The sequence below is a fragment of the Onychostruthus taczanowskii genome, unplaced genomic scaffold (genome assembly GCF_017590055.1).
Source record: "Onychostruthus taczanowskii isolate IOZ18803 unplaced genomic scaffold, ASM1759005v1 scaffold3, whole genome shotgun sequence".
NCBI lineage: Eukaryota > Metazoa > Chordata > Aves > Passeriformes > Passeridae > Onychostruthus > Onychostruthus taczanowskii.
The window spans coordinates 6,105,515-6,121,915 of NW_024500349.1; the positions used below are offsets into that span (position 1 = coordinate 6,105,515).

General features: G+C 37.3%; 2 protein-coding genes across 2 annotated transcripts in view; both read left to right on the forward strand.

Annotated features, from left to right (window-relative positions):
* The window catches only part of LOC121338200 (macrophage mannose receptor 1-like), a 33,116-nt gene extending 25,324 nt beyond the window's left edge, over window positions 1–7,792 (forward strand). The window contains exons 24-29 of the mRNA XM_041408920.1: window positions 839–1,004; window positions 2,392–2,538; window positions 3,613–3,729; window positions 4,603–4,770; window positions 6,552–6,581; window positions 6,989–7,792. Coding sequence (XP_041264854.1) covers window positions 839–1,004; window positions 2,392–2,538; window positions 3,613–3,729; window positions 4,603–4,770; window positions 6,552–6,581; window positions 6,989–7,233 — 873 coding nt within the window. The 3' untranslated portion in view covers window positions 7,234–7,792. The remainder of the gene's footprint in view (window positions 1–838; window positions 1,005–2,391; window positions 2,539–3,612; window positions 3,730–4,602; window positions 4,771–6,551; window positions 6,582–6,988) is intronic.
* A 1,859-nt stretch (window positions 7,793–9,651) lies between these two features.
* Window positions 9,652–16,401, forward strand: part of LOC121338198 (macrophage mannose receptor 1-like) — a 34,309-nt gene continuing 27,559 nt past the window's right edge. The window contains 4 exon segments of the mRNA XM_041408918.1: window positions 9,652–9,793; window positions 12,076–12,471; window positions 13,714–13,887; window positions 15,758–15,916. Coding sequence (XP_041264852.1) covers window positions 9,724–9,793; window positions 12,076–12,471; window positions 13,714–13,887; window positions 15,758–15,916 — 799 coding nt within the window. The 5' untranslated portion in view covers window positions 9,652–9,723.

Below are 16,401 nucleotides of genomic sequence, written 5' to 3' on the forward strand. Positions count from 1 at the left end.
CCTTTTCGATCCAGCTTGAATCCCCAGACATTCCCCTGGTACTTATAAATAAGCCATCCTTGATCTTGCAGAGTCAAGCTTTGTGGTTCCTCCTGCTCCCCAGGCAGTGAGTGACCTTGCCCTGATGATGCCAAGCTCAGTATGACCTTGTGCACCTGGCATCTCTCTTGACACAGCCAGACACTGCAGTGAGATCACATCTTATCCCCCTCTTCTTAATGGCAGCAATATATTGCTTGTGTCTTTTCACTTTTCCTTGTAATTCTTCTGATTTTTCCCAGAAAAGAAAAAAAAGGGAGGAGGAAAGACTAAACAAAGACTCAAGAATTCCTGCTCAACATATTTCTCTTTTGCTTCTCACAAAGTAATAATTTTCTCTGGTTCCTCATAGTGATGGCTGCAGTTTACTCCTGAACAGTTCTCCTAAAAACTGCTGGAGCTTAAAGTCCTTTTCTGATAGCAACTCTGAGACACATTTCCACCTGAACTTTCCACTGGTTTCATGTTCTTATGGTCTTCCTGCTTTTCTTGGAGATCTGACTCTTCTGGGGCGGTGATTCCACCTTACAGCACTGTTTGACAAGGGACTGAGTCCCCAGGGAGCATTATTTACCCTTAAAACACTTGCATGGGATGTTCCAAAATGGGAGCCATAGTGCTGTGTCTGGTTTTTATGTTGCTGAGTCCTGATTCAACCAGTATTTTAACAGTACTAGCACAGATACACAAACTCAGCTGCCTGTATCACTTTGAAAATGTGCTTCTGTGCGACTGCATTTAGGTGAAACAGCAGATGAGAGTTTACAAAAGTAATGTCTAACATCTGTTTCAATTTCAGAATTATGGATATTATAGATGGACCAATAAAGTGAAAGTAAGTTTTTCTAAGTGGGACTATGAAGAACCAAAATGGAAAACAGCCTGTGTCTATCTAGCACTCTCTGGGAGGTGGAAAACAGCACATTGTAATGAGAAACATCTTTCTGTCTGCAAAAAATCTGAGGGTAAGCAATGGCAATGACTTTTGGTTTTATGACAGAGACTTTGCTTGATCTGCTTTGCCTGAGTTACAAATTTTTAAGTATATATTGAAGAATAATAAGGCTGACTATGTAACGTCAGTACCTTTATTTTGCATGCCAGTGTTTTATTTTGATGGAGTTGGCATTCACCAGCCAAGATATTGCCATTTTACTGGACTGGAGTGATAGCTGCCATGGGAGCAGGCAGACCGATCATAACGATTATGGGAACATCAGGCATCTCACATTGAGTCTAGAATGCAAATTGTTTTGCTGATAGAGGTTTTATGAGAAGGTCTGTAATTAATGAAGTCCACTGAGTATAAAATAAATTTCTTTCCTTCAACATAAACACATGATTCCTACACTGGTTGTTACTTCACTGCTATTAGATTCCAAAAACTGGGTATAGGAGAAAGAGTTGTATCTGATAAAAAAGGGTCTGTTCTTAGACCGCAGAAAAAGTTCATACTTCATAGGGTTTGTATGGGCAGCACTGAGGAATGCTACACAGTGAAACTACAGGCAAACCTCAGGATGGGACTGGGTTTTTTGCTTTCTCATTTGTATTAGAATAACATCTCTTAGCTCTAGTGACACACACTTAATGGAAACTCAAAGTTTATTTGGGGATTTTTGAGTTTGTTTTTGTTTTGATTTGTTTTGGGTTGGATTGGGGATTTTTTGGGTTTTTTAATTGGTTGGTTGTTTTTTAATTTCTTTTCTGGGCCATGTTCTGAACTTCATAGCTGTTAATTTGCAACTTTTGTTATAAAACCACAAGTACTAAGTGAAAATGTTGTCTTTTCTTTTCATAATATCATTGCTTATAGGAAAAAGAGGGGTTACTACATAAATTATCAATGAGCCTCAGATTACTCTATACTTTGTCAGATATAAAGATGTTCAGAAATTTTATGTAAGGACTGTTATCTTGAGGAAAATATAAAATGGGAAATTTCTATTATATGATATTTAATTTAAAATAAAACTTACTTGCACTTTTTGAGAGTTTGGGAGTTTTCTAGGGGTATTTTTTTCTGCTTTTTAATGGTTCTTTTATTTATATAAATTTTTTGATTATAACAAAACAAACTAGAACCAAAATTCTTGAACACTCAAATATCCTTGACACAGTCCAAGTTTGATTTAGTTAGAACACAGAAGAGCACAGATTCACACTGAGTCATCCTCTCACAGCTGACCTGATCCTCATTGTCATTCTTGACTTAGCCACTCATAATTCTAGCACCGTGTGCCAAAGAATACTTCAAACACTTTTAAGAAAAGGTGGTTTTAATGTTTGATTTCATATATGAACTGCAATCCTTACTGAATGAAAGCATTTATAATATCTCATTTCTTCTAGATGTACTTCCTTCTGATCCCCCCCAGGATATTGGACAATGTCCTGAATCTGATCACATATCTTGGATTCCTTTCCGAAGGCACTGCTATAACTTCAATGCCAATGAAATGAGCTGGGCTCAGTCTGTGACTCAGTGCATTCAATCAGGTAATTATTACTTTTGCCCAAATATAGAACTTCAATCTTGACATTAAAAAGAAGTCTTGAAAAAAATCTTGAAAAGTAATAATGCAAAATCTACAAATATTAAAAATAAGGAATAAATGTCTCATTTATTTTTTACTGTTATGTGCTTTTAAGTTATGTTGAGTTTAAGGTGATTTCCTTGTTCTATTTTTCCAGCTATGCTTGTTTCTTGTTATATGTCTTCATTCACAAAATTTCTCCTTTTAGTAAGATCTTAAATTTTATGTGACTTGAAAAAACCCATTTGTTTCTGGCCTTATCCCTTCTTTTTCATATATTTCCCTATACAATAGGCAAAGTAAATATCATAATAACAGCCACTCACTTTTAACATGGGCTGTGTAGAAGGGGTTGATCCAAAAGGTGTTGCTTGTGCTGCCTGGTAGCCCTTACTCTATGAGCAAGGCTCCGTGGCAGACTGCAGAGTCCAGGGAGGGAAAACGCTTCCCTCCTTCTCCTTGGAGACATCTGTTCCTGGCCAAGACCAGAGCAGCACCTTGGCACTCTTTCACCTCTGCTGCTAAGTCATCAGCTAGCTCATCCATGTCTCAGGAGGCCAGGAAAAAGAAAATAAATGGATCCTTTGTTTCATACCTTTTTAGATCCTCTTAGCCCTCTTATGCTACCACCACTGCCACAAAAATTAATACATAGGTTTGAACTGCGGATTTGTTTGTTGCGCAGATTTTGTTGAGCAGTATTTCATGCTACATATTATTCTGTCAAACTATGAAGAACAAATAAATAATCACTCATAATTCCTATGAAAAATATCATCTAACCACTTGAAAACATAGTGCACTTTGTCTGCTGTTTAAAAGTTATCATATCTGTGCCTTTGTGTCTTTCACTTCAGATGAGATCTCTCACTGTCTGTGCTGTTCCCCTACAGCTGGACAATTCCTTGTGGTCTCTGTTTAAATTCTTCTTTACTCCCTATCAGTGGGAGAGGTTTTTTAATTAAACTTAACCTGTCTCAAAAGCTGTAACTATGTTGGGGATATCTCCAATCATCTTCCATTGCTTTTTTTATAGGTGGTATGTTGGCTTCTGTAGAAGATCTGTATGAATCAAACTTTTTAATAGAACATGCAGATTTATATGCAAGCAAGACAAGCGGCTTCTGGATAGGAATATACAGAAATGTAAATGGTAACTATTTAAAGTTCTATAAATAATCATAAACAGACTTTATTAAATTGAAAAAAATATTAATAAAATTAATGGGTTTTAAGCAACCAATTGAAGTAGAGTTGGAGTTCAGACCTGAGTCCTCTCGGAGGTTGTCTCCTATTCCTGGTATCTGAGAAAGCTTTTCCTGTTGGGTAAAAACTCCTCACTGGCTGTCATCTTCTCTTGGCTGGGGAAGGCTCATGTGGGACCTGTGGGAGTCCCACAGCATCAAGCTCCTCTGTGACTCTGTATGGAGAAAATTAGGCTGCTTGCTAAAGCACGCAGTTGTAAATATGCATCTGGAAGAAAACACTGTTATTAGACTACAAGCAGTCAGAAAGGGTTTTATTTTAGATTATTTTCAGTCCATTGAAACATCAAAACTTCCTTTAGAGTTTATAAAAAAAGTTTTAATTTTAAATAAATGCATTTTGAATGCATTTTAAATTTAAATAAATGCTAATTTTACATTTTGCATTACAGTAAAAGCTTCATGATTTTCATTGAGTGCTGATGAAATAATAATTGAGACATTTTTATAAAAATTCTGAATTGATTTTTTTTCAGTTTGAAATTTTAATATCCTAGGCAAACATACGGAGAAATATAAATTAAAACTATGATATTATAATAACTGATAAATCTGCAAATCATAATTTGGGAAAGCAATTCTATTGTTTTTGAGACAACACTCAAATGAGATAAAATGCATCAAAAAAACAAACACAGATGGAATTTCTGAAGAAAGTAGTATGGCCTTATAGGCTGAAGAAAGTAATATGTCAATATTCACTAAGGTGAAGACCTTTCCTGTGGATCTATTAGCATTGATACTAACATTTGCCACATCAGGGCAGCTGCTTTGGCAAGACAACAGTGTCTTAGACTTTGTCAACTGGGCTGAGGGGCAGCCCTCGGGGGACAAGCTGGCTTTCTGCGTGGAGCTGTCTGCGGCCACGGGCCACTGGAGTGTCCTACCCTGCTCTTCCCAAAAAGGCTTTATTTGTAAGAAACCAAAGAGTAAGTGACTTCTTTAATATTCCTTCTTTCCATTTATGGTTTTATTTCAGTAGTAATAGCACAATATGAGTGTTGCAAAGGACTGACACAAATATTTCAATGTTCAGACAAAAATAATACAAGTGTATTTTTTGTTTGCCCTGTTTATGATTTCTTGCTTCATAACCTCAGATTTTCTTACAGTGTATTTTTTACGCAAATACTTCTTGAAAAAAACCCCAAATTTCTTTATTTTTTTGTTCCCTTCCAACATAAACACATTTTTTTTTTTTCTACTGACATTCCTATTTTCTTTCTATGGAACAGGAGTGACATCAATAATTTGCTATTCTTCCTCTTGCTGTATTATGATACATGCTGTTCCAGCAAGAGATGGATGAAGCAATCCTATTTAAATAGGAGCGGAAGTGCAATCCAGAGAGCATATAGTGACTTTTGAAAAGAGTAGAAGTGTTTTGGTTAGCTTTTTTTTTTTTTTTTTTTTATATTGTATTTCTGTATAACTGAGTACCATCTGCTTTAGTCAGGAAGTAGAAATATCAGAATAGTGTGAGCCAAGCAAGCATGTGGTATTTTGGAGTTTAACTGTTAATTCTGCAAAAAAGTCCTATTTCCTGCCCTGTTTCACAACCCCAAGGTTCAGGATGTTTCTGAGGTTCAGACCTTTCACCCATCAAAGCCAGCCTGCAGCTGCTGGGGGAAGCAGCAGTCACAGCATTGTTCAGGTCACGCTCTCGAAAGGATAATTCTGCTTTCAGGACAACGCCTAGTTTTCTTTGGAGGCAACAGACACTACTGAATGATAGCTCTCTGCTACCAGATGTCAGAAAGCAGAAACCCACTATCACCACACACTTTATGTGATGGGTTTAACTGTGAGTGGCCCTGATGCGCAATGCCAAAGTACAGAGGGTATTTTATTCCAGCAGAACGGCATTTCAGCACAACCAGGTGTTTATCCCATTACAGCCAGCTCTGCGCCCTTTCCAGAGACAAATTTAACATCTGCTTCTCCTTCGTGCTCGCAAAAACACCGGAGCCCCATGTATTGCCCTGGTTCTGCTGCAGCAGCCCGGCTCCTGCGCATCCCTGGGCTCCCGCTGCCCACGGGGAGAGCCGTCCTTGCGGGGCCAGCTCCCAGCATCTCCCAGCATCTGCCGGCAGCTCCCGGCAGCTCCCAGCATCTCCCAGCATCTCCCAGCAGCTCCCGGCAGCTCCCAGCATCTCCCGACAGCTCCCGGCAGCTCCCGGCAGCCGGCCGGGAAAAGCCTTGCAGACTGCGCCCTCTGTGCACAGCCGGGAAAAGCTGCACAAGAAAGTTGAGTTTATACGTGTAGTTACAGATGCAAATAAATAATGGTAAATTAAGACCTGCTGGGCCTCAAAAGAATCGTGATACATGAAAGCTCAGCTGTCCTCAGCAGTAGATCAAGTTTTCCCAGACTCCACAAGAAACAGAGCCGGTGGAAAGGGCAAGGTTAATTAATCAGGAAGAATCCTCTTAAAACAGTCAGGAACCACTACTGCTTAGATTGGACATATTCTGGTTATTACAAAAGAGGCAAGAAGGGGGATTTAATTTGAAAAACACTGCAGTTTTATTGAAGGGAATATGGAGTTAAAACTCTTTCGTGCATTTTCAGCTCTCCTAATTTAGCAGATGTGTTTCCAGAAGTGATGATGATGTGCAGGTTACCAGATCTTTTGCTAATATGAAGCTGTCAGGAAGAAAATGTGACCTTTCTAGATTTTGACTAAACATTTGTCTTTATCTTTGACAGCTATTCTTGAAGCAGCTGGAAATGTGAAAGGTAGGACTTTCCCCCCTTCCAATTAATTTCAAAGATACGTGCTTAAATTTAATATTATTTATTTAGTTTATATATATATATATATATATATATATATATATATATATATATGAGCTTAATTTACTTAATTGCTATTGATTTCTTTCCCAGCCAAATTTATCAATATCTGTAAGACTCTTAGGGAACCCCAAGATAATCAAATGCTTTGGTAAATTGAACATCCCCTCTCTGATCCTCCTTTTGTAAGATTCTCCTCTTTTGGTAATATCTATGAGAAAGACTGACACAGAGACATTACAATAGGTTTTCCACGTGGTAATTGAAGAAGAAATGACAGTTTTCAATAGTCTTATATGTGTTTGTGGCTACAGTTCATTCATTTCTATTTACTTTTTATTTATTTACAGATGCCAAAAAGGACAAAGCCAGTGGTCACCTGAATATGTGGATACTACTTACTCTGCTCCTCATAATTTTATTGGGGGTGGGCTTCATGATTTATTTCTTGTTCAAGATCAAAACTGGAAGTGGAACTGGAAGAGAGGTGAGGCGGAGCAGCAGGCAGCTGGAATACCGCCGTGTCCTAGCTGCAGGAGACAGTGGAAGTGATGCTACCAACAACAAAGAAAAAAATGAACATAGTGCTGTCTGATGGGATAGCACAGCCAAAATAAATGATTAAGCTGAAAAAAATATAGCTGAACTAAAGGAAACCTTAGTCTCTCAGGTGCATGTAACTTCTATTATGGAGTAAAATTGGCATTTATTCCTTTGGTAAAGATTAGGAACTATTGCTGTATGCTCCTCAATAAATACTCTCAGGTATTTATTGACTTAGTACTGTACAAAATGTCTAATTAAGCAAGCAAGGAAAGTAACAGAGCTAGTGGGAATTTAGATTTAAAAGTTATGGGTTACTTATTCAGGAATTTGTGACAGCATCACATACAGAGTCAAGACTAATACTGAGCACTCTTTGCAGAGCCATCAGCCCTAGTTTCTGCACTTTGAGAGTATCTCACCATACTGTTCTGAAGCCTTCACACTGTTACTTTAGTGATATGTGGAATAAACAGAGATTTACATGAATTGTTTGTCCCCATTGCTGCCCTTGTGTTACACCCTTTACACAAATGTCTTGCTTGTGATAGCATTGTAAGTGAAATGCAAATACTTGTCCTTCATTCATGGCTTTAACTTGAATTTTGCAAAACAAATAAATCTTTACATACAGTCTTATTCTATGACTTTGAATGTTTTTCATCTATTACGAACATGAGACTATATCAATAAACAAGCTATATATTATACAATAACATTTCAGTGTTTAATTAGCATGTGGAGATGATACATGGTCTGTTGATCTAATGAGTCTTCTTCCTTAAAAAAGAGGCTGACAGCAGGAGACACAGAAACGTGAACAAGGCATATGACTAAAAAAGCCATAAATAAACTATAAAATAAAATAGTTGCCAAATAAATTTTGAAGAATGCACTCCTGGTTTTATTCCACTTCATCACTTATTTTAGGATAGCTTTGCTAACTATCCTCCACCTCTCTGATAAATGGACTGATAACTGGGGTCTGTGTCCATGATTCAGGCCAGTAAAAGAGTGGGGCATAAAGCAGTACCTTGCTAGTGAAATGTTTTAGAGATTTACTGAGATGCTTAAGTTTTCTAGGAATTCTCTGTGGTCTATGACATTCTGAAGAGAAAAAGATCTCAAGGACCTCTGGGAATTACAAACCTTTAGAAAGAGCCTAAGAACTGCAGAGGAGATGCTACATTGGATTGACAATTTACAGATATGTCAATTAAACAAAACATATTGCAGAGGATAAGGAATAAGGCCATTTTTTACTCAAACTACTATTTTTTTATTCATTTTTTTAAAATTCATTTTTTATTCAAACTACTTTTAAATGGCAGTCCTCTTGATCTTCTTTTCTCCCCTTCATGTAAGTTACAAAGAATATTTTTTTTGGTAAATATGGAAATGGATTCTGTGCTGTTTGATTAAGGCAAAGTAAATGCAAAGAATAAACAGAGGAAAAACTCCAACATAATATAATTATTTAAATGTTTTATATTTTATATTGATAACACAACTCCAAAGATTGTATTGTGAGAATGAGTTTCTTCTATCTTATTAAGTGATGCTTTGCTCTTGCAGAAAATACTGTGAGATTTCTTTTCATAATAAAGCCAAGAAAAATGAGAAAAAATTTGAAGGGCAGTTTCAGCTGAATTTCTTTCCTCCCTTTTTTTCAAAATTACTAAGGGATTGTACATCATAGCTATAGTTCATTTCCACTTAATAAATGGCAGACGCTCACTTGTAAAATTTGAAACTATTCCTGTATTATTGTCTCACTTATGCTTGGTATAAAGAAAGAGTAAAGTACTTAAGTTCATTTGTATTTTATGAACGAAATAATTTTGAACGGCAGGAGTTTGTTTTTCAAAATCACAGAATGATTTGTAAAGATTTGGCTAATTTGTGTTGGTTCTTCTAAGATAAATTCACATGAAATAACAACTCACTAGTTCTACTAGCTGATACACCAGATAGATAAAGGCAGGTGCATGCATTTTGTCAAGTCACCGTGCAAAATTAAATTGTCCTGTGCGGGTTAATTTTTTTATACTGAAATGGTCAATATTGCTCACTGCAGTAAATTACATCAACATATCTTTTGCAGCAGTGAAGACCTTTCTGGCTAAGAAATTTGCATGTATTTTTCTCTGAGTTCCTCAGGTACATATGTCTGACATTTAAGATTCATTTAAAGAGCACTCCCTACTTCTTTGTCTTTGAGGACCAGAATGTTACAATTCCAGCACAGAACCAAGAAAGTTAAAAACAATTCAGTGGAATGATCTTGAACTGTTCAAACTTTGCCACTTGCATTTGAATGGATGGAAACTTCACTTTCAGATGCAAAGTTTAAATTTTGTAATTATTTATAGATTTCAAAATACCACATGTGACAGGATATTTCCTTATTTAGAGCCCAGTTTTCTCTTTCAACTAAAAATCTTCAAAACCGAGAAGGAGCCAGCACCAACTGATTCTTTAAGACCTCTACTGCAGCAATTAATTTCATTTCATCTCATCTCCTTGTGAATAAGAAGACAGAATGAAAAACTTGACCTTTTCTACAGTTTTAGTTTTCCTGTCATTTGTTCATACTGCTTTTCAGACACTCGGTGAGTCTATTTTTTACTATCCCTTGCAAAAGTGGATGTGAAAGTGGGCATCTTTGTTGTCTTGCTGGCTTCTCTCAATCTAAGATTTTCACATAGATTTACTAATCTATATTTCATATTTCTGCTAATGGGAGTGGTCCACAGAAGTTTCCACAAAACAGATACAGAGATGTTGGTTTACTTTTAAAGAGAGGCAAATATCCAAAATGGGGTAAAGCTGGGAATCAAAAGTCAGGACTGAGTCACATATATGAATAAAGATTGCCTTTTAGGTACAACTTATTTATTGGTTATGTTTGCTACTGTAAAGTAGATGGACTTCACAGTGTGCTCCATAGTCTTTGTCTGTAAGCGTGACTGACTCACAAAAAAATGAAAAGGATAAAGGAATTAAATAGGGTGTTGCATGTGTATCTCCTAACCTTAGCATGAGATTGTGTGGTATGAGGTGGAACTTGTGGATTGATGTAAGGTGTAGCAATGTGGCTGAGAACACGCCAGTGAAAAAAAAAAAAAATTATAAATATTTGAAAGTCAATAACAGCTGTGGAATAACCACTACAGCAGTAAGAGTAAAGATGAGAGGGATACTTAAGGCTTTGAAGTTGGCCAAAGACAGATCACAGCTCCCTTTTTAAGTATGATGATAATTTTCAAAAATGTGTTTACTTTAGCCTTCAGTTCATTAGACTTGTGGAGTGGGGTACATATCACAGCTTCCAAAAGCAGACCCTGTTCCATGTGAGCTGTGACAGCACTACCCTGTGCAAAAAATGGGGTCTCTCACCTGCTCTGTGAGCTGGGAACCTGACCCAAAAGCAGAAACCTCACAGTTTCCAGCAAGAACTCCTATTATTAGAACCAAAAATTTTATGAGGGACAACAACTGGTACTTAGGGGACTACACTAAGCACTTATTTACTCAGCAGTAAGGAATTAAAGACTTTGTAATATTTAAAACTTTTTGCCTAAATGGACAACAAAAGAAGAAACTAAGTCTCAGCTTCAAATTTAGATTTACAGAAGTGAAACTCCTATACATTACTGAGCTGGTCAAAGTAATACAGGGACCTTCTGAAAGAGCTCAAGAATTCTTCTTTCTGTCATACCTTCCCAGAATTTCCCAGAGACTTTCTCTTCTGTTCACTACCCAACACTGGCTTGCCCTAACATCGTACACTTCTAAAAATTTACTTTAGGATGTGGAGGGGAATCTCACTGCCTTTTCTGAGCTATTCTCTCAGAGTGATATGGCAGTGAAGCTGCATCTCTGTTTCCAGGTGTGAATTTGAGGAACAGAGGGCTGAAGGGCAAAATTTTGCCCTCCTGTTCTATAGGTGCTAGAATATTCTTTGTAGTCCAAATTCCAACCCCTCATGACCCAAAGCCAGTGAGAGCCGCATGCTACCTGACATTTTTAAGAGCATGCAGCTGTTTGCCCAGGAGGACTTGTTTTGTGTGTCACAGCAGAGCTGCAGTTCTGGACAGCCCTTCCCAGCAGGGTTTACTAATCTCAATGGATTACAAGAGCAGGCTGCCTGTAACCCTTTGGGAGTGTGCATTATCTTGTGTGGCACTCACAATGCACAGGCATGCAGGCCCACACCTATAGTACCTACATAGATAGTACCTATATAGTATCGGTATTTATATCAGTGTTTGTTCTTGTGACAATGTTTGTGATGTATTGCGCAAATTGTGTTGACTTCGTATGACAAATGTGCTATGGAAGTTATACTGGATCAAGGCAAGGTAACAAGTCACCATTACATGGTTTTTAATTCCAAAAAATACCCCAAACCATAACAGAACACGTAAATTCCAGAAGGAGCACTCACTAACTCTATTAAGCACAAATGGGACCCAATGGAGATGTATGTCACAGGAGCTAAATCTGTAATGCATGAAAGTGATGGCCAACTTCCAAATTTTCAGTAAAGGTCTCTTTTGGAATTCTTGAATGATATGTGCATTTCAGAAGAAGATAAAATTCCATTATTATGATCACATATTTGAAGCTGTCTTAATGTAGTTTATGTGTTCTTATTCCCCTGTATTGTGTTCCCATGTATTTAGTGAGCTGTACTTACTTTTCCTTCCCAGAATGAAATGTGTCTTGAAAATGCCATTTGATCCCACTAAAAATTTGCAGCCTCCTGACATGAGTCAGAATAGAATCATAGCATAGATCAGCATAGAATAAACAGCACATATTTCTCCTCACAAGCTCGTCTTACCATGTGCTCACCCTAACCAGTTATTCTGAATTATTTGTTTTACAGACAAGGAAATATTCTTAATATTCAATGAGGATACTAAGTTCTGTTTAATTGCTCAGAGTTCTGAGGCAGTCACAACAGCTGCTTGCAAGAAAAACAATGATTTACAAAAATTCAGGTGGGCCTCTGATCATCAGTTAATGAGCGTGGCCTTTGCACAATGCTTGGGAGTGCCCAACAAGAGAAACCAGGCTAAAATTTCTCTGTACCCATGCAACAAGAAAAGTGAATTCCAGAAATGGGAATGCAGAAATGCAGCCTTGGCAATCCAAGGGGAAGATTTATTTCTCAGTGCCGGAAAAAAAAGAGAAAATATTGTGCTGAAAGCAGGATCGGATGCAATGGGTAAATGGAAGATCTATGGAACTGTGGATAATTTGTGCTCTCAAAGCTACGAAGGTAAGGTTTAAGGTTATTTTTGTGGTCTATTGAATTGTCTTGTTTGCCATCAGAGATAAGGTCTTTTGATTTCTGCCCTCCTTAGCCTAATACCAGCTTTTCCCTCTGAGGCCATTGTGGACTAGAGAATGATTAGCTCACATATTCAGGCCTGTGTCACTCCATCCTAGAGAAAAACAGCTGCTTTAGGATCAGACACAGTGCAGTATGTGAGAAAAATGTGCATATCTTTTGTTCTTTTCTTTTAAAGCAAATGTGGATGTAGGTTTTTTTTTAATTGTTAGTGTTAATCACTTTTCCCAGTGGTGCCTAGCAATAATACAGTGGGCAGAAACCAAAGCACACAAAGTTCTGCTCGAACAAGAGGAAGAAGTTCTTTTATCAAGCACCGGAACAGATTGTCCAGAGATGTTTTGGAGTTTCCCTCACTGGAGATATTCAACAGCCATCTGCACACCATCCTGGCCATGTGCTCTGGGATGGTCCTGCTTGAGCTGGGAGCTTGGAGCAGATAACCCTCTGTGATCCCTTCCAACCTGAACCATTCTGTGATTCTGGGACTTTGTAATCAAAGCACTTTATTTAACTGCATACTATTACTACCGAGCTTGTATTAGTATTATTGCATGAAAGGGAAAAAAATCTCTTCGTTTAATACATCAATATTTAATGTAAGGAAATAATTCCATGCGCAATACCTTCAGTTGCTCTAGGAGATTTCAGGTGCCAAAAAATCCCACAATATTGAACCACATGAAGTGGAAGTTAAGGCACATGATAAAAAGATAGCATTATTTTTAGAAGATTACAGACGAGATAAAAATATATTATATATCTATTATATACATAAAATATATAAAATATATATAATATATATAATATATATAATATATAATAAATAATATATTATATATATGAAACATATTATATATATAATATATATTATTATATATTATTATATATATTATATTATATATGAAATAAAAATCGCTGCAACTCTTTCATAGTTGACTACAGGATGAAACTGCTCAATCTCTAGCTGGTAGAGCTGATGTCATATCCCAGAAGCAAAGGGTAAATTGCAAGACCTACCAAGAACTTCCATGGAAGACATTGCTGGTGACAGCAGTTCCCCAATTACACTGGTGAAACATTTGTCATGCTTTCTCCACATAGTCTCATGGAGAGTACAGACACACATATTCACAAAGCTATATTAATACTTCTCTTTTGCTCCCTCAGACGTGTTTACACTGTTAGGAAATTCCAATGGAGCCCCGTGTGCCTTCCCCTTCCTGCTGAGTGGAAGATGGTACGCTGAGTGCACAGCTGCAGGCAGGTCAGATGGTTTGTTGTGGTGTGCAACAACGCCCAGCTTCGATGAGGACCATTTGTTTGGGTTCTGCCCAGCTGCCAGTAAGTCCCACATGCTGACACAGACCCTGTAGCACAACCCTGCTACATAAATATATCAATATTGAGATGCTGTTAATGCACAAGGGAAAAACCTTGTAGTGGCCTAAATTTTACTCCAGAATGTCTCTTTCATGCAATAACTTCCTGACAGAAGTAACAAATCTACTTGCTAATAGCCTACAGTAAGTTTGGAAGTTGTCCAGGTGTGTCCATCAGTAGTTAAGACTGTAGAAAAAACAGTGTGCTTTAAATATCACTCTCTTGAGCATAGAATCACCTGAAAATTGAGATGCCATTCACAGTCTAATACTCACTGATATTTGTGATTGCAGTAGTCTAACCTTTTCCACCCAAGCAAAGCCCTGTTCTGTATAACAAGATTCGTCTACAGTTCATGGGTGGATGTTTTTTTAGAAAGATATAAAATTAAAAGATTGGCTCAAAGGTTTTACTGAAATGTTAGCACCATCAGCATTTCCCTTTTAGAGTTTCAGAATATATTACAAAATAATGATATCTTAAACAGATAAAAGTAATGTCATGGGAGTGCAGGATAAAGAAGCCCAAAATACATGTTCATGAAGATATTAAAAATGCTGCCTCTGACCTAAAGTTTCAGTTCAATACCACAGAACCAGAATCACAATTTGTCATTTTGATGGGAGCATTGCACTGGTAAACCAAGTTCAGCTCGCTCTCAACCACCACCAACCACCATCATTCTGACTGATTTGGTGAAAATTATTCTCTGGTGCAATATTGCAAGCAGTAGCTTCAAAAATCTCATAACATCCTCATTATATAAACTAGAAAATATGAAGTATTTGCCATTATAAAATTGTTGGGACATTATCACTAATACTCCAGTCTACAGTTAAAAAAGAATGTTAAAAATGTCTGAATTAGCAATGAAGAAACACAATAAGAAATAGAAAACATTTCCTCTAACAAACCGTTTAAGAAATTTAATGTTTTTTTCTCAACAAAAGAGAAATTTAGGACAAGCTGTAATCACAGCTCATTTTAGTACTTGCCAAGTGAAGAGTTTTGCTATCAGTGAGCACCCAGAATACAATTTCAACATTTGGTTATCTAAAACACATGCGGTGGTCTACAATCTCAATTCCCTCATCTGCTCCTGACAGGGCCCTTCACCACCTCTCTTGCCCTCCTCTGGAGGTGCTCCAGCACCTCAAGCTCTTTATTGCAGTCAGGCTCAAGACTGAGCTGAGCATTTGAGGTGTGGCCCCACCAGTGCAGAGCCAGAGGGGCAATCACTGCCCTGCTCCTGCTGGCCACACTCTTGCTGATACAGGCTAAGATGCTGTTGGCCTTCTTGGCCACCTGGGCACTCTCTGGCTCACATCTGGCTGGTTATCAACCAGCACCCTCAAGTCCATTTCCACTGGACAGCTTTCCAGCTGCTCTTCCCCAAGCCTATAGCATTGTAAATGTGATCAGTCATGGCACTTTCACAAGAAAGGTTTCATTACTGCAAATGTTTGAATTTCAGTTGTGTTCCAGACAAGAATAAACTTGGGCATAGCCTATGAGCTTCTGAACAGGTTCTCAGGGTAGACAATGATCAAGATACAGTTTTGACTTATTGGCCTCTTTACAATATTCTTTTTCTCCTGGAGATTACAAAATTTGAAGGGGAAAGTGCAAATAAAGGATGAAAGGCTTATCATTGATAATGTCAATGACACACCCTCTTTTCTTAACAAAGATCAAGATAACTTGTGGATCTGAGCCTTAATTGCTCCAAAATGTTATTTCACAAATAAGCTTGCAGTTAAATTTTGCCATAACACTTTGTGTAACATGTTTATTACAACCTCAGGTACTAAATCTCCTTTCTCTCACACAGACATGGGCAGATTTTGGAGTACAGATCCTTTGACAGGAACCTACTACCAGATAAACCACCAGTCAGCTCTCACATGGCACCAAGCAAGGAAGAGCTGTCAGCAGCAGAATGCAGAATTACTAAGTGTCACAGAGATACATGAGCAAATATATCTAAGAGGTGAACTAATAAGCAAGATTCAGTAAAAGCTCTTTTGAAAAGTATTTTTTGACTGATTAGAAATGTTTCAATGCTTTAATCACATTACAGTGAATAGCTGATGTAAGAAAATGGTATCTATACTAATCAGAAATAACACAATTACAGTACATTAGGATTTTGATCTGTGGAACTTTAGCAAATTGTGAAATTACTATTTGAAATTATTATTGTTGTTGTTGTTGTTTTTATTTTATTTTATTTTAAAAATTTAAGGATGTTCAGCTAATTAAGCAAAAGTTAGCTCAAGCTCAGAAAACACCAGAAAGATTCTGGAAAGGGTCACATGGCAATTACATGGCAATTACATTATATGACACATTCTAAGATTATATTTTGTGTTAATAAATCAGTATTCTTCATGCATAGCTAATGAAATAGTTGTTTTGAAATATGATACAAATTTTATACAGACTTTATAGATTTATGCACACTGTAGAAGGAAG